This window comes from Condylura cristata, unplaced genomic scaffold (genome assembly GCF_000260355.1).
Source record: "Condylura cristata isolate star-nosed mole 26May11 unplaced genomic scaffold, ConCri1.0 scaffold00032, whole genome shotgun sequence".
Lineage (NCBI taxonomy): Eukaryota > Metazoa > Chordata > Mammalia > Eulipotyphla > Talpidae > Condylura > Condylura cristata.
Genome location: NW_004567133.1, coordinates 14161441 through 14178146, shown reverse-complemented (window position 1 = coordinate 14178146; position 16706 = coordinate 14161441). Strand labels below are relative to the sequence as shown.

At 54.0% G+C, this 16706-nt stretch overlaps 1 protein-coding gene across 2 annotated transcripts in view; it reads right to left on the bottom strand.

Annotated features, from left to right (window-relative positions):
* CPPED1 (calcineurin-like phosphoesterase domain containing 1) overlaps positions 1-12664 on the bottom strand; it is a 55143-nt gene extending 42479 nt beyond the window's left edge. For both annotated transcript variants that reach the window (XM_012732027.1, XM_004691751.2), the window contains exon 1: positions 12491-12664. In XM_012732027.1, the coding sequence (XP_012587481.1) occupies positions 12491-12560 (70 nt within the window). In that variant the 5' untranslated portion in view covers positions 12561-12664. The remainder of the gene's footprint in view (positions 1-12490) is intronic.
* Positions 12665-16706: the final 4042 nt, after the last annotated feature.

Genomic DNA, 16706 nt, shown 5'->3' with positions numbered 1-16706 from the left:
GTAGGGTCAGGACTAGACTTAGCAACTTGCTTCTAGGAAGCAGAACACAGTGACAGGAGAGTGATCTCTCAGCTGACTGAGAGCTCAAGCCAGATGGAAGCATGGAAACAACCTAAATGTCTGACAGATAAATGGATAAAGAAACTGGCATGTGTGCACACACACGGTGGAATATTATTTGGCCTTAAAAAAGGAAATGTTGCCGTTTGTAACAATATGGATGGGCCTGGAGCACATATGTTAAGTGAAAGAAGGCAGTCCCAGAAAAGCAAACACTGTATGATTTCACTTATATGTGGAGTCTAAAATAAACTCATGGAGCAGAAAGAACGGTGGGTGCCAGGGACTTGGAGTTAGGGGCCATGGGAATGATGTCAAAGTGTAAACATTTTGGTAATGCAAGATAAGGGCGTTCTGGAGCTCTACTATAAAGCCAGATGTCTACAGCCAATCATATTGTTCTGTAGACTCAACAGACTTAACGCTAAATAGAGTTTTACACTGCAATGGCATCTCATAAGTGGTTACAAAGGACAGGTTCTCCTCTTGCTAGAGACAACTTTCTAGAAAGGCTAGAAAAAGATGGCCTTCACCATGCTCACACGCTCACTCTCTCTCTGAGTCCTCCCATGGGCGCACAGGGACCAGTCCTGTAGAGAGGCCCCAGTGGGAAGAAAGTGAGGGAGGCCCTGGCTAACAGCTAGGAGGAACGGGACCTCCATGCAACATGCTAAGAGTGAGCTTGAGGGACCCCTCAGTCGAATCTTCAGTTGGGAGCACAGCCGAGTGGACATCTGAAGTGCACTCCGGAGAGACGCTGGGGAGGCAGCACTGGACCCTGACAGAGACCAGGAGGACACACATTTGTGAGTCCAGCTGCCAGGCTTAGGGACAGCCTGTCCCATCGCGACAGGTATTGACTCTGACATTAGAGGTAAAGGGTCAGGAACAGTCAGCAAGGATTCAGGAATTGAAGGTTGGTGCCATTAAAAGAAATTGAGATTCCAAGTTCTCTTTCAAAGTTGACAGTTAGCATCATTTCGTGCTACCTGAATAACCTTTACACCAGTGAATGCCTTTAGCCACGTTGCCGAGGCAGTTTGCAGGGCTGTTGAAACGGGATAAATCAATCAGAACTGGACCGGGGAGGTGAGAGCACCCAAGGTTAGAGCATAAATCAACCTCCTACAGCAAACAGAATTTACAAACAAATTTTAAAAGCAAATGTTTTCCCTAAACATAATTTCCTACAATAAATAGTCATGGTCTCAGTAAGTCAATAGTCCTTAGAGGGATTAAAATAAATCTTTCAATATTACTGTTTACTTAGTAAAAACTTACGCAGACTCTGAGTCCCGTGATGAAAGGTGCGGAGTAGGTAGGTCTGACCTACAGTGAGCGCTGCGGACAGCTCCACCCGCCCAGTCTCCCTTGCCTGCGTCACAGAGCCCATTTGCTGGCTTCTCAGAAGCACCTGCATCCTCTTTAAAGTTCCTGCTACCGAAGCTTGGAGTCTTTGATCTCATCTTAATTTTAATCAAGGTTGAATTAGAGATATTTGAGGCTTGTACCACTTGGTCCCCGAGGGAGGAATCGTCTATAAATTTATACCTCCCTCACTCGCAAAAGGGCAGGTTTTTACATCACGGGAGTCCACGGTGACCCTGACAACAGCAGCCTGCACCACTTCTCTGGGCAGAGGACAGCGGTGGGCTGACGCCCTCGGGGGCCAGGGGCTGAGCGCGCTGTGCTCCCGGCGGGGAGAGAACCGGCTCCTTGGTCCAGCTCTTTCCTCCAAACTCCCTGTGGCCGTGGGAGCCAGGCAAGTCTGCAAATGCAGAACCCTGCCCGCACACCCCGACACGATTCACAAAGACACTACGGAGCCAGTGTTTAAAGAAATTTCCAAGTAAAGAACTTGAAGGGAGAGTGCCTGATGAACGGTCAGTACCTGGCTGCCCCAACAGAGACGCGGAGCTGCTTGGATGCGGACACGGACGGAGAAGGAGTGGATGACAAGAGGGGCAGGGAGACAGGCTACACCTGGGCATGGAAGGGGGGCCCCACACCCCAGTCCTCAAGGCCGGGGCCCAGCAGCCCCCTGGAAGGGCAGGCTCCCAAGCCCACCCCAGACTGACTGAGGCGAGCCTGAGGCCTGACAGTCTCTCAGCGGGTGCACGCAAGCTGGCCTGTGGGCCTGCAGCTGGGCAGGGACGGCCCCCAGGAGTCCCCGCAGGGGGCCAGCACGAGCTCCCCGACCGGCAAGGGTGTCCTAGAGGATTTGCTATTGATAACGGAGACACACACTTGGCTCATATTTTTGTATTTTCCTATTCATCCTCAGCCCCCTGCTGTGTCCAGCTCACAGGTTTGGCCCTGCACGCTGCCTTTGGTGTTACCCCTTCCTAGCGGATCATGTCCCTTGACACGGCCCTTCTAAACCAAGGCAAGATTCTTGCTAAGAAGCCAAGGTTCCAGCAGAGCCCAGGGCTTTCTCCCAACAGGGCTGTTGCACTCGGTCTCTACCGACAGCTCAAGACCGATTCAGGGCACGAGCGGGGCCCGGAACACCCACCTCCCGTGGATGCTTCCTGGCGACCTCCAGGGGCCACAAACTCCAGGTTTCTGATGTAGTAGGGTTAGCCAGTGTGTTCTGTTTGGCCCACACAGTGATCATAAAATTTTGAACGTGTTCCCAACACTTAAACCTCACGGTAGTCCACATGGACCTAGTTTTCTGGATTCCCATGGAAGGGCTGGCCACGCCAGGCCCAGCTAGCAATGGCTCCCCTTACAGGCACGGGTGCTCGCCAGGCCACCACTGTCCACCCTGAGCCACAGCAGGCCAACGGCCTCTGGCCCCTGCATTCATCTGCCATGACAAGCCCTTGGCAAGGGTGACCTTGTCGCTTTGCTCAGAGGGATGGAGAGGAGGTGAGCAAGGTCCTGGGCAATAACTTGATGGAGATCTAAAGAGAGAGGAGAGCTGAGGGCCGAGCCGGGCCGAGCCAGTCGCGCTGCTCAGCTTTGGGGGAGGCGGCCGGGGGCGCAGGGGTTACAGAGGCCAAGGAGCGAGGCGTGAAGTCTGTGCAGAGGACAGGCCGGAAATGACAAGCTCCCATGATGTACTATGTCACCAAAGCATCGCTCGAATAGCTAGCATAGCCTACATCAAAATTTAAAATTAAAGTTATAAGCAAAATTGATTTTAGAGTGAAATTTGAGTCATCCATTGTACAGAGAGGCGTAAGATCTGGCCACCTCTGAATTTCCACTCACGGGTAGAGACGATCGGTAAAAGCATCTTTCACATTGAGGGCTGAGATTTGGGGTGGTGTGAGCTATGAGCCGTGAGCCTTCTTTCAGCGTCATCGCATGCCAAGCAACGGTACACAGAAAAGAACCTTTCAAACCTCTAGAAATTCGCGCAACTCCTTCCTCTGAGACTCTGCCCATGAGCCAACATCCCGCCTGAAAGAAGATACTAAAGCGCAGCCCTCTCTCCGTGTGTACTTTCCCTCGCATGGACGAAACGTTGTCTTGGATTTGTCTCGCCCATATATTGCCTCTCATTCATTTTTATTCTGCCTCTTGCATGTGTTTGCCAATTGCTAATGAAAGCTGACTTTTTAATATAGACCAAGAATTAGAAATTGCATTGATCCTTTCGCTACTAACAGTTAATCAGTGACAAGAATAAATGGGCCCCAACAGCAAGTGACTCACTATTTTCTCACCTGGTAGGAAGAGGCCTGTGGGCACTAGTGAGGCCATCGACATCTATCTGTGCTCTCGGGATTTGCTGACCGATGCGCATAGCCATCGACAGTGAGGGGGACGTCTGACAAGCAGCGTTCTTACTTTCTACTAGAGAGCCTTTTCCTTCTCTACCCTCGCTGCCGCAGGGAGACAGTGGGCACGGCAGGGCGCTGGGTGCGCAGGCTGGTGGGCAGGCAGGACCCGAGCTGGCTCCTGTCACTGCTGCCTCACACCACCGTGTTCGGGCTCTTGTTGATTCAGTGCTCAAAATAACATGGGACTTGGGCAGCAGGGCCCACGTTCATCTGTCTGACCAGCACGTCGCCGCAGGAACTACAAGTCGAGCAGCAATGCATCACACGTGGCTTCACGCTGGGGGTCGTGGGCCCGCCTGGGAGACGGTGGTCCTCTCAGGCTCCCACGTGCCAGGCTCCGGTGTGCAGAGGGTCTGTGTACACCCCGTGACGTCCGCACAGTGGTGATGTGGAGTCCCTGGGGTGACTGTCTGCATCCCTGTCGCTGAGTGACTCGTGTGACAGGTTGTACTTTTCTGGACACATCCACGCTCCCAGCCACGCTCCCAGCTCCATCAATCCAGCATGCCCGGAAGCAAATTCACCATCTTCGCTTCAAGACAGGCTCCTTCTCCGATGTCCTGGTGTTGCCAGCACCTTCTCCAGCCCACCGAGGGTGTCAGGACGGTCACTGCGGGAGACTGGGCTCGTCTCCTGTGTCCCTGGTCCTCCCTCCTCCCCAGCTGCTCCACCAGCACCGCGGGGTGGGTCCTCCTCACTCCCACGCCCGCTTGCCTTGCTGCAAGGACAGCCCTGGCCAGCTCCAGGCCATTGACCACAGCCAGTCACTGCCCTGCAGCGCTCCCTATCGCCCTCATTGTGGGTGGCCAATGCCCTTGCTGCAGGGCCGAGGGCCCCCCACCCTCCAGAAGCAGACGCCCGTGCTTGCTCCCCAGACCGGCATCACTCAGTCAACATCTGAGGAAGGGACAGACGAAGGCATCAGGGGATCCCCACTCATTCTCCACTTGGGGCCAATATCCAGACTTTACAGCTGTTAATCACAGCTCTCACTAGACTGCTGGCCCCAAATCAGGGACAATTCTGATCCCAGGGGACAGGTGCTGTCAGAGACCCTTTGGACTCGCGCCCTGGGAGGGGACAGAGGGCGGGGTGCCGCCAAACGTCCAGCCCCACCGCAATGTCATGCTGAGGTCGAGAGCCCCTCGGAGCGGACCCCTGCCTGTCCCCAACACACCTCATGCTTCCCACCCCTTGCTCCAGGGAGGCTCTCCATTCTGCCCGCTCTTCCTGCTGAGGCTCCCTCTACGCCCACCCAGCCTCCTCCCTTGCCAGCACGTCCCCTCCCCCCAGCAAGCTCCGACCCCCAGGTGCGACGCTGGCCGAAGTCCCTGCTGCCCTTTACCGACCGCGTGACATGGCCCCTCATCGCACAGGGCCTAAGCTCCTTGTCTGTGGGCCAAGAACAGAAGCGCCGACCTCAGAAGAGCCGCCGGGACTGATGACTGGCGCAGGCCATGGCCGAGGGTGGGTTTTGAGTCCCCAGACTGCCCGACCCGAGTCTCTGTGGGGTGACCGAGGTGGCACCCAGCTCTGGGCCCCCCAGAACACACAGTGGGGTCCGTCAGATACCTGGCAGATGCATTTGGTGAGATACAGGTGAGTCTATTTCCACAGAGGTGCAAACGTAGGTGCACGCGTGTTTTCATGCACAGCGCCAGGGAACAGGCAGATGTCTGCGCTCCAGATTCAGGCTCTGTCGTCTCAACATCCTCCATTCACATTTGTGGGTGTTGCTGTTGTTTTGGTTCTAAGACAGCCCCGCCGGGGAGCAGCTTCGTAGCTGCCTGGAGGCTCTGGCTGACGGGCCACCGCCAAGGGGATGCAGGTTTTGCAGCTTCTCTCAGGAGCTTCTGCCCGTGCAACCTCAGCGCCCGGCAGCTTCTCCAGGGACTGAGCTTATTTAGGTGTTTTTTTAAAAAAGGACAAAATAATCATTGTCACTTGGGACTCTCTGGTTCAACAATCCAAGTGTCCTACCGGCACCCAGCTCTCCGCAGAGCCTCCAGCTCCCTCACTTGGGACCTGAAGTCACCCGAATGCCCATGTGGGAGCGTCGGGGACGGAGCTGCCTCCCCGCACAGACGAGGCCTGCGGCTTTGGTGTAACTCGGTTCTTTTTCTAGTAGGAACCTGCATGAGGACGCTGCAGCCCTGGGCTCCGGCTCTGTCGCCTCCAGCCCCGCCCCGCCTCACCGGAGTCTGGTGAAGGAGAGAGCCACCTCCCGGGGGCACACGCCCAGCCCTCAGCGGGTCTCCTGAGGAAGACCCTCCTTGCTCCCCTCTCAGGGAGGCCTGCCCACGCCCCGCTGTGCCCCACAGGCATGGGGGGGCTCCACAGCACCCCTGCCTCTGCCCTCAGCCTGCTCACCCGGAGGCCACTGGGAGTGGGCACTCCTTTCTCACTCACTTGATTTAATTAAAAGCGTAAACCAGAGAAGCGTGAAGGTAAGAAGGGTTGTTTCTAATAAAAGTACGACAGAGGCTCTGGCCGGACTCAACAGGGCTGCGCTGGTAAATTATGACTGACCGGGTTAGAGTCGGAGACACAAGAGCAGCGGTGGGAAGGGGAGCACACGGGGCCCAGCGCGGCCTGACGCACCCCCCGCAGGAAGCCCACACTGGGGCAGACTGCGGGGCACCGTTTGCGCCACAAAGGCCCCGGCAGGCCCACCCGGGACCCCCGCCTCCGCGGGTCCTCACCCCACCTAAGCAGCTGGTAGATGAAGGTGCGTTTAGAGTCAGTTTCCATTTTATGAAAGGGGAAAATGTGCCATTTGGGGGTTCCCCTTTTTTCTATTCACTGGCATCAGGCTTCCACTGGAATTTTAAAACATTGCAAATTTCTAGTAGACCCTTACCGCACCATTCACCAAAATTCATTCATTGTGGACACAGACCTAAATAGAAGAACTTAAATTAAACCACTCTGTAAGACACAGGAGGACGCAACCTGAGCTTAGGCAGAGTGGTCAGATAAGACGGCAAGCAATTTTTGAAGAGTTCTTGATAAGTGGACATCCTTGAAATTAAACACTTGGGTGCAGCAAATGCTCTGTCATCAAGAAGAGAAAGGCCGACCCAAAGAAGGGGGGAATGCTAGCAAAGCAAATATTTGATGAGATGCTTGAACGTGGAAAATGTCAAGAAATCGTACGCTCAAAAGCAAAGACACAAATAACCCAATTAAAAACCAGGCAAAGGGGCCTCCCAGGGGTGCAAAGGGTCAAGCCTCAGCACTATCAAGCTATTCACAGCCACTGGTGCATGAGTTCGATGCCCACTGGGCACAGCAGACCTCTCCTCTCTTGCCCGCTGCTCCCTCAGCAGTGTATTTCTGCTGCCCACTCTGTCTCTGGTGAATATTCTCACACACCCCCATACACCTCTGGCCTGCACCCTAGCTCTTGTATGCATAAATAAATAAATCTTTAAAATAACAAACAAACACCAGTCAAAGTGTCTGAGCAGGCGTTTCTTCAAAGCTACAGGAATAACTACAGAGCACATTACAGCAGGTCAGCATCCTTAGTCATGGGGAAATGCAAATCAACATGCAGATTTCACGTCACACCCATTAGCTGGTTACCATCAAAAGGACAGAAAATAACAGGCATTAATAAGGTGGAGAAATCTGCACACACAACAGTGCTGGTGGGTGGGCAAATTGGCGGAGGGCAGCCGTGGGCACATCCTCACAAAGTTGGACGGTTACTGATATGAACAGCAGTTCCGATCTTAGGTTTCTCCTCCAAAGGAATGACACTCAAGCCCACACAAAGACCAGTGTGGCTGCTCACAGCGGCGTCATGCATAAGAGCCAGCGCTTCTACTTTCAAATGGTGGAAAGTCCATTACTCAAAAATAAGAAGGGCCTCCCTGGTGGCCTAGGGGTCGAGTCTCAGCGCCATCACTGCCACGGCGGAGTGCGATCTGGCCGGGAGCTGACCCCAGGGCACAGCAGACCTCTCCTGACCCACCCGCTGCTCCCCTCACCAGTGTATTTCAGTAGATCCGCCTGTTCTGCTCCCCACTCTGGTGAATCCTCTCACATACACACTCCCCAGCACTTCTGGCCTTCACCCCAGTTCTACACACACACACAAATAGGAAAGTAAAAAAAGGGCGTTCAAAATTAAAGCGTGTCTGTCTCTGGGAACTGTCACGATGGGAACTTTTCACACTCTAATTCTGACCCCTGGAGAAAATGAGGAGGGAACTGATCATCAAAAGTCCTTCTTCAGCCACAGGCACCTTCTCAGGTAAGCCCGTCCCAGTCACGGTGCTCACTGGCCTGTGTGAATTTCTTAAACCTGAGTTTGTTCAGATCTGGATGGACATATCCAAGCCTACTGTTTCCAGAAAAGTCCTCAGGTGGGCTGAGCGCGAGGGAGCTAGTGTCGCTCCTGGAGGCTCCATTCATTCTCTGCCACACGTGGGGCTTTCTGGGGGTGCCCCGAGGCACTCAGACCGGTGAACAGAGCTGTCTTCCCTGGAAGAGCAGCAGAGGTTTTAAATGTCCAGGGAAATCGCATTTTAAGAAAACCAATAAGGAACCCTTTTCTTTAAGGGGAAAAATTATTCTGGTGGTAAAATGAACTGTAAAAACAAATTAGGTTCTGAAAACAATTTCGAAAACGTATTTTATCTTGATATTCCTCCCTTTGCTAATTTCTTTAAAACGGCTGTCGTAAACTTTACAGAAAGGCAATTATTTGCTAGGAGAAAGTAGTCTTAATTAGGATATGTGTCAAGGAAATAGAACGATCAATTTCCCTAATTAAAATGAATATGTGAACACGCCTGAGGGCCGCGAGCCTGCCAGGTGAGACATGTACCTTGTCCTCAGGACACACATCTGTTGCCAGGCAGAGAGACAGTGATCCTGGGGGCGGGGGGGGCGGGGGGAGGGCGTGGCTGCAGGCAGCTCCCCGTGACCCCACCGGAGGGTGTGCGGGCCACTGTCACGCTCATAATCTCCGGAGGGAAATGGTCTTCACCTTCTCGCCGAGGACCCACTGCGCCCCCACCCCCAAGCTTCCGTGAAACCTAACCCCAGGCGGAAGGTGTGTGCAGGTGAGGAGCTTGGAATGTGATTAGGTTATGAGATGGAGCCCGCAGAAGGTGATGAGGTCCTTGTAAAAGACCCAAGAGCACGCCCTCTTCCACTCGGTGGGGCACAGGGGGAGGGTGGGACCCACCAGGTCTGCCAGCGCTTTGACCTTGAACATCGACCTTTGGGAGCAGGAGTGAAAAATGAATCCTGTGGCTTATAAGCGACCTGGTCAGTGGTATTTTGCTGGAGAGGCCAGCGCAAGTGGACGACAGCACAACCCACTCACCCACGGGCTGACTTGACACAGGGCTCACTGGCCCATCCTGGAGGGCGCCCCAGCGGCCAGCGTGAGGGGCCCCAGGGCTGTGAACCCTGGCAGGGCTTCTTAAGCTAACTGACCCTCTTTGGCAGAGCTCAGGGGAAAGCAGCTCCTCCCCCGCTGCGGTGCCAGCCCTGGTCAGCTCTGCCTTCCCCCAAAGCCCACACGCACTGGACCCCCCAGAGGATCACCCCTCAAGGTTGGCAGCAACGTTATTGGGGATGCAGGCCAAGGGAGTCGGTGAGAGCAGCCTGGGGGGCACAAGGGCACCCTCCAGACCCGGGTTCTATGCCCAACCTCCCAGGCCAGGCCTCTGATAGCCCAGAGCCAAAGGGCCCCACGGGGCGCACTGATGCTACCCCGGCCGGCCCGCGTCCACGCCCGCGCCACTCCTCACGTGGCCACACGCTATTCTCCTGTCCACCAGGCATCACCACAGGGCTCCGAGCAGACGCTGCCCGTATTCCTGGGGGGAGAGTGATGAGACTTCCCACCTCGGTCTCCTTCCAGTTCCCAAAACAGAGCGCTCCAGCCTACTCCCCGCAGCTCCACCCAAGCTGTCCTCCGAGGGGCCACTTCACCGCCAACCCACAGCCAAGCCCGTCTGCTCTGCGCCAACACTGCCCTAGACCCTGCGAGGTGGGCCGGGGCACCCCCTGCCTCAGCCCTCCTCCCCAGGCTAGGTGGCCCGGCAGCAGGGGGCTTTATCTTCCCAACCTCCGGCTGGGAGCCCTGCGGCGTGTCTGTTTCTCCTTCCTGCCCCCACGGGTGGTGTCTCCTCAGGTCGCACAGCCGACTCCTCCAAGCCCTTTCTGCAGCCACGCCACCGACCCCTGCACCGATCAACCCAGTCCGCCGCCCAGCTGTGCCCTCACCCACCAGGGGCCTCAGATTTCCTGAGTGCACATAAAGCCACTGCTTGCTTCCCAAACCTGACTCAACTCCCGGAATTCTCTTCACGGCCCCATCAGAACCCTGAACCAAAGCGTAAAACCGTGGCGCCCCTCCAGGGATGCTGGCAGTTGCCAGGATAATTTCTGACACTAAGTTTAGCTGAGATAACGAGCCTGAGGGCCCCCCGGTGTGCCTGGCCCCTCCTTATCTCCTCTCCTCACACACCAGAGAATTCAACAGGATCCTAAGATCCAACTTATGTTTCCGTAAGTTGGAAAGTAGACACACAGCAGAGCAAGGGGGGACGCACTGCACTGTGGCGCCTGCACTGTGGAAGGTGATGGCACAGACCTGGTAAAGCTGGACCGATTGGAGCCCCAGCCCAGAACGTCGTGCTGGGTCTAACTAAGCCCTGGAGAAGCTTCCCCAGGTATCCTCAAGGAGTCAAGTAAGAGGGGCTCGCAGGAGCACTGGTAACAGGGGCGGAACCAGACACAACCTGCTGTCATCCAGAGCTGTCAGGATCCTAGCAGGAAATGGCCGTGGCCCTCAAATTAGGTTAAGAAAACGAGGGCTTGGGCCGGGGACAGTAAGAGACTTAAAGGAGCAGGTTGGCAGCAAAAGGCAGAAAAGCAGAGGTGCCGTCACCCCTACATCTGACGAAAGCATGGAGAGACAGAGTGGCCATGCAGACCTGGAGAGCCCCAGCAGCTCCAGGTAACCCCACAGGGAGTACATGGGGGTAATAGATAGCCTGACTCTGGTTTCCACCACTGATTTCCCCACTGGCTGAGCCCAACAGGAAGCCAGAGGGCAAGGAACCCTTAGAGGTTTAGGTCTCAGAGGGGGGCCTCCTGCAGCAACATGGGGAGGAAGAGAGCAGTTGTGGAGAGGCAAAGGGAAGACACTGTGCTCAGCAGGGCACTGGATAAAGGCTCTACTCATACAACAGGCCATTGCCCTGTGGGAACACGCTAGAGCCACTTATAAACTTCAAAATCTCGTTGGGCCAAAAAGGCATATGAACGCATGCCCAGCGGGTTGTCCTTTCCAAAACCCACCACAGCTGTATTTCTGGACATGCTCTTCAGTCTTACTTCCCTTGCAATTCCCAGGAACTGCAAAGAAGTTCAAGAACAGGGTTTTCAGACAGAGGATTACAGGTGTAACCTACTTGATATAGGGTAGTCAGGGGAAGTCTTATTTGAGAAGTGACTGAACTTCAAAACGTGTGTGACAACAGAGGAGTCGGGCCCACGCATCAGCCATTTGTTATGGGGGCAGAGAAGAGCAGGGGCCTAGGCCAGGAGGCCAGGAAGACCTTGACCTTTGTAAGGGCTGTTCAAGAGCACAATCGTGGCAGGAGGTATGGCAGGAGAGAACAGCAAATGTGAAGCAAGAGGTGTGTAGAAACCAGATTGGCGGGGCATCTGGAGTGACTTCCCTTAACTTTCAATGGCCTGGGGGAAGAGAATCTGGCCCGACCAGCAAAACGCCCTGGAGACTAAGGAAACAGGAACAATCTTCCTTAGTGCCTTACAGCTCAAGAATTCCCTGACATGGGGCTGCAGACCTCTCCTGTGTCCCCGCTGCTCCCCTGAGCAGTGTATTTCAGTAGACCCGCCTGTTCCCACTGTTTCTGGTGAATCCTCTCCCTCCATCCCCCCACCTCTGGCAAGTACCCCAGTTCTTGTATGCATAAATAAATAAATCTTAAAAAAAAAAAAGTCCCCTTCATTAGCACCGAGCATGTGTCTGACCTTGTGACCTTGGGTCACAGAAATGCTTTTGCTAACTCTTCTCCCGGCGATCTTAACAAAGCCGTTTTGCAAGGGGGCAGACAGTCGAATTCAAAGTCCAGACACTTAGCCCTCGCGGGGCTGCAGGCAGCCTTGCCGCCCTGTTCCGATGAACTCTGATGATACGCTGGTGGGTGACCCGCAGTCCGAGACCCGTGGCTGGGGGCGCACAATCCCCTCTCCAGCTCCCACCGAGGGTCCCACGGAACCGCGCTGTTCTCATGCCCATTTTACACACGAGGACACTGAGCCCAAGTCGCGTCGAGTGACGTGTCTAAGGCCAAGCTGCCAGCTGTGCCTGCTGCCTTCCTCTAGCTTCCCTCCTCTCTGGACGTTAGGTGGAAGGCCGCGGGCGCTCTGACGCCCAAGTCCTCGCCCCCCCAGTGGCCTCTCGCGCACCCCCAAACGCCAGACCTGCGGGCGGTGCGGCCGCTATTGTGGTCCCCGGTTCCCGGGTGCAGCCGTGAATAGGTCCGGCTGGAGGCCGCCCACCCTGGCGCAAGGTTCCCCGGCGAAAGGTTCCGCAGCCCCGAGGTCTTCCCCCTCCGCGGTCGACGGGCCGGCAGTACCTGAGGGGAACGCGTCCAGGGTCCTGCCCCGGGCTCTGTGGAAAACACCCCCCGCCTCCGGAACCGACATGGCGAGCGAGCTTCTCCCTCGCCTGAGTACTCCGTGTGGGAGGGGACGGCGTGACTCCACCCCTGCCAACCGCCCGGCCGCCGCCCGGCTCGGGGAGGCGCCCTCTGGCCCTGGAGAGCTGGGCGGGTGCGCGGGGCTCGGGCCCTCGGGGCGCCACTAGTGCTGCCTAGGCGGGGCGCTAGCGCGAGCGACCCCTCCGGGATCGACTGGGGTGCCTGGCGAGTGCAGGGCGCTGGTCTGGGGCTCGCGTGGACCCCTGGGGACTGCAGTGGGCTCAGACTGGAGGCGTGGGGGCTTCTCTTCCTAAAGATGGGATTGCCGGGTTTAACGAACAAAGACCCAGGCTGTCTGGTTACATTAGAATTTCAGATTTTAAAAAATCATTGCTCAGTATATCTCAGGCTGCATTTGAGAGATACTTGTATCCGTTTTATTTCTTCTGAAATTCCAGTGTGACTGGGCGCCCGCATTTTACTTGCAAGCCTCCTAGGACAACAAGGACGGGGGCCTGTTTAGAAGTGAGAAATCTGTTACGTCCTGTTTCTCGGGGAGCAGACTGCGGACCTGCCCCGGATTGCCATCCCTTTATGCTAGATTGCATTAGCTTGAATAAATATAATAAATAAGATATAACTGCTAGGGATGTTATCATTTATAATTCTGAAAGCGTCTGCCAAGCATGACCTGCTTATTACAACCTTTATCTCTCTTTCAATATGAGACCACAGGGCTTTGAGGAGACCAAGCCATTTATTTGCCTTACCACACTCCTGCAAAGTCAGTCAGGTTCCCCCTTTCCAAAGTCAGGCTCCCCCTTTCCGCACTCCCTGCCTCCATGGCCCATGGACAGCCATAGGTTTCACTGGAAAACCCTGTAGAGCCATAGCCCTTCATTTGCTTTCATTTTATTTTCCATCTTCGCCCCACGGGGCAGTGTCTGATTGTGTTTGCTAAGGTGGTGACTGCTTCGTTTCCCACCAGAAGGAGTAACTTCACGCAGGTCTGATCTGACAAATCTTACTCGTTTTTAATCTTTCCCCAAGCACTAGTCCCGTTTTTTTTTATGGAACTAATGTTCTGGAGAAACAAGGGCTGGACCCAGGGGCACAGCATCAGTACAAGAATCTGGATTTTCTCTCGAGTCTGGCCACATCCGTCTCAATGAGTGGTCTCAACCCTCCAGCACATTAGCATCAGCCACCTGGGAGCTTTCTGATTGATAAGGGTTGTGGGACCTGAGCACTGGTCTTAAAATTGCCCCAGTGGTTTGAGTGTGCCGCTGGGAGGGTGGGGGAAGGAGCTGTTAGTCTAGACCCCAGGATGCGGCAGCTACTGCCTCAGAGGACAGCAAGTAAACACGCCAGCCAGTGGGGCTGCTGAGATGAGAGGACGGTGACATTTGCTGTGTTGCTGGGAGCTAGAATATGTACCTTTTAATAGAGGTGCCATGTATACTTCAGTGCAATCTGAAAGGTTGCACGCTGGGTTAATAGCGTCCCCCCACTCTTGTGACTTATTTGAAATAGGGTCTTTACAGATGTGATTGGGTAAACTGAGCACACACTAGATGAAGGTGGGCTGTTGACCCAGTGACTGGGGTCTTGATGAGAAGTAAAGTGAGTACACAGAGAAGGCCATGTGGCAAGAGAAGCAGAGAAGGGAGGTGTTACAGGGCAGGGAGAGGGGCACCCCTGAACCCCTAAACCTAACCTGCTCTAAATAGGTTCTGCCATCTACCGCATCAAGACAAGACATAAGAGCTTTAATGGAAAGGAAGTTTAATACAATTGTAACAGGGTGGTCCCTAGGAAAAAGGGAAGTTCCAGGTTCCCTGCCCCACCCAGAAGGAGGGTGCAGCTGAGCAGAGAAAAAGGAGAGAAGAGGAGAGAGAAGAGAAGGAAATGAAGCTGGATGGAGAAGGAGGAGACATGGAGCAGCGAGCATGTGATGAAGAAACCGGGCTTGTTTCCTGATCCTGGACTGGTGAAGGCAGATGTGGGTGAGAGACCTGTAGGGAGGTGACTATGGCAGTGTTTATATTGATTTTGATTTTGCTCTTTTGCCCCCAGATGTTTGGCCATTTCTGACCCTTTTCCATGCGTCCCGGCCAGAAGGTGCTTTAGTCTAGTGGCAGCTTTCAGGCCTTGTTTTGGGCCAGTCCCTTTTGGGTTGACTTTTGCCCAAGAGGGGATGGGTAACTTCAGGTGTTTGATTTAGAAGTTCTATTCTTTGTGTTCCGTATTGTATATTCACTGTATTAAAGTCCCTTTTCATTAAAGTTTTACATGTTTCGTCTTGTTGCAGCGGATGGCAGAACTTAGAGCAGGCAGGTTTTGGGGCTTTAGGGGTGTCTCCCTCTCTCCCTGTCATATAACAGATTTTGTCCTATAATATAATCAGTGTGCAGTACAGAAAAGGTAAGGAATATAGTTTCTAAATCAAACACCCAAAGTCACCCATCCCCTCGTGGGTTAAAGTCTACCCAAGAGGGACTGGCCCAGAGAAGTCCTGAAAGCCTGACACAAGTCTAAAGCACTTTCCCGTGGGGACCTATAGAAAAGGGTCAGAAAGGCCAGATAAGTCTGGGAGGAAAAGAGCAACATCAAACTCAAGATAAACGCCGCCATCGTGAACCTCCCCCCGGGTCTTTCTCCTCCATCTGTTTCACCCAGTCCAGGGCCAAGAAGCAAATGCAGATTCTTCACCTGTCTGCTCCCTGCACCCCCTCAGGTCTCCTTCTGGCTCCATCCTGCTTCCTCCTCTTCAGTCTCCTCTCCAGATTCTTCTCCTCCCTGCTCAGCTCCACTCTACTTTTGGGGGGGGGGGACAGGGAACCTGGAACCTCCCCTTTTCCTGGGGACCCCTGTTACAGAGGGACACAGCTACAAGCCCAAACACCAAAGAGCGCTGGCAATGGCGGAACTGGGAGCAAGCAAAGAGGGATCTTCCTTGGCGCCTTTGGTGAGCCTTGATTTCACCTCTAGCATCTAGAGCTAAATTTGTTGTTTAAAACCACCCAGACCTGATGTTTTTTGACTCCCTAGTAAACAAATATAGATTTCTATTATTGCCATTTGACAGATGAGAAAACTGAGCGAGTAGGAAAGATACAAAGAAGCTGGACATCTAGGCAGGGAGAACCCTGTGCAGCTTTATGGGAGCTGTGTCTTTGGGGGCTCGGTCCAGCAGGTGACCTCAGGCAAGTCCCCGAGTCTTCCTAAACCACAGTGTCAAAATAGAGCATTTCTTGGAGTTTGGGAGAGAAGTAAATGAGAATCCAGGGAAAATTCCTTGACTTGTATGTGGTCAGCTCTCGAAAATGGTACCTGTAATGAGAGTCATTTTATAAGTATTAATAAAAGATGAACCTGGCCAAATACTTCCAAGAGTCAGAGGAAGAATCAGAATTTACTTCTGCCTTTGTGCTAAGCTTCACCCTCTTTATATAAGTGGTGGAATGATCTTTGAGCAACAAAGTCAACTGGAGGCCAGGGAGGAGGGTCTCGAGCTCCCCCTCGAGGCGAGCACAGGAATTAGACCACGTTGAGACAGGGAGGCTTAAACGTGGGAAGAAAGGAGGTAAGACAGGCTAGGTCGGGCCAGGCTGGGAAGAACTTTGAACACAGGCAGAGGAGTTGCTTTAGGACACACAGACAAAACGGCCCAGGTGGGAAGGAACCGGATGTGGAGAGAGCAGCTGAAAACTGAAGTGCCTGGTGTCCGGTTCTGGCCGCAGAATGCAGCAGGAAACAAGGGTGGCAAGAGACAGAACAAGCAGAGGGACTCAAGCAGGAATGAAAGGCTTGGATCTCCAGCCTGAGAAAACAGGGGAAAATGGCTCTGCTCTGAGGAACAGATGTAGTGGAAGGGAGAGCCAGGTTGGGAGGGGTGGCGGGGAGGGAGAGAATGAGTTGGTTGTTGAGCGCAAAAAATTGGAGGGAATTCGGAAAGAGGAAAGCTGCGTTTGCTTATGTCTTTGCCAAATGTTAGCTTGGATTCTGCCTCATAACCCTCTGGGTTCCAGTCACTTGATTTTTAAAGATTGAGGGCACTGCTCTAGGCTAGAGTAGACAAACTGGGAGCAGATGTGGCTTGTTTGTCTACACGGGGTTTTACATTTTAATTAACTACCAACATTTCAACAAT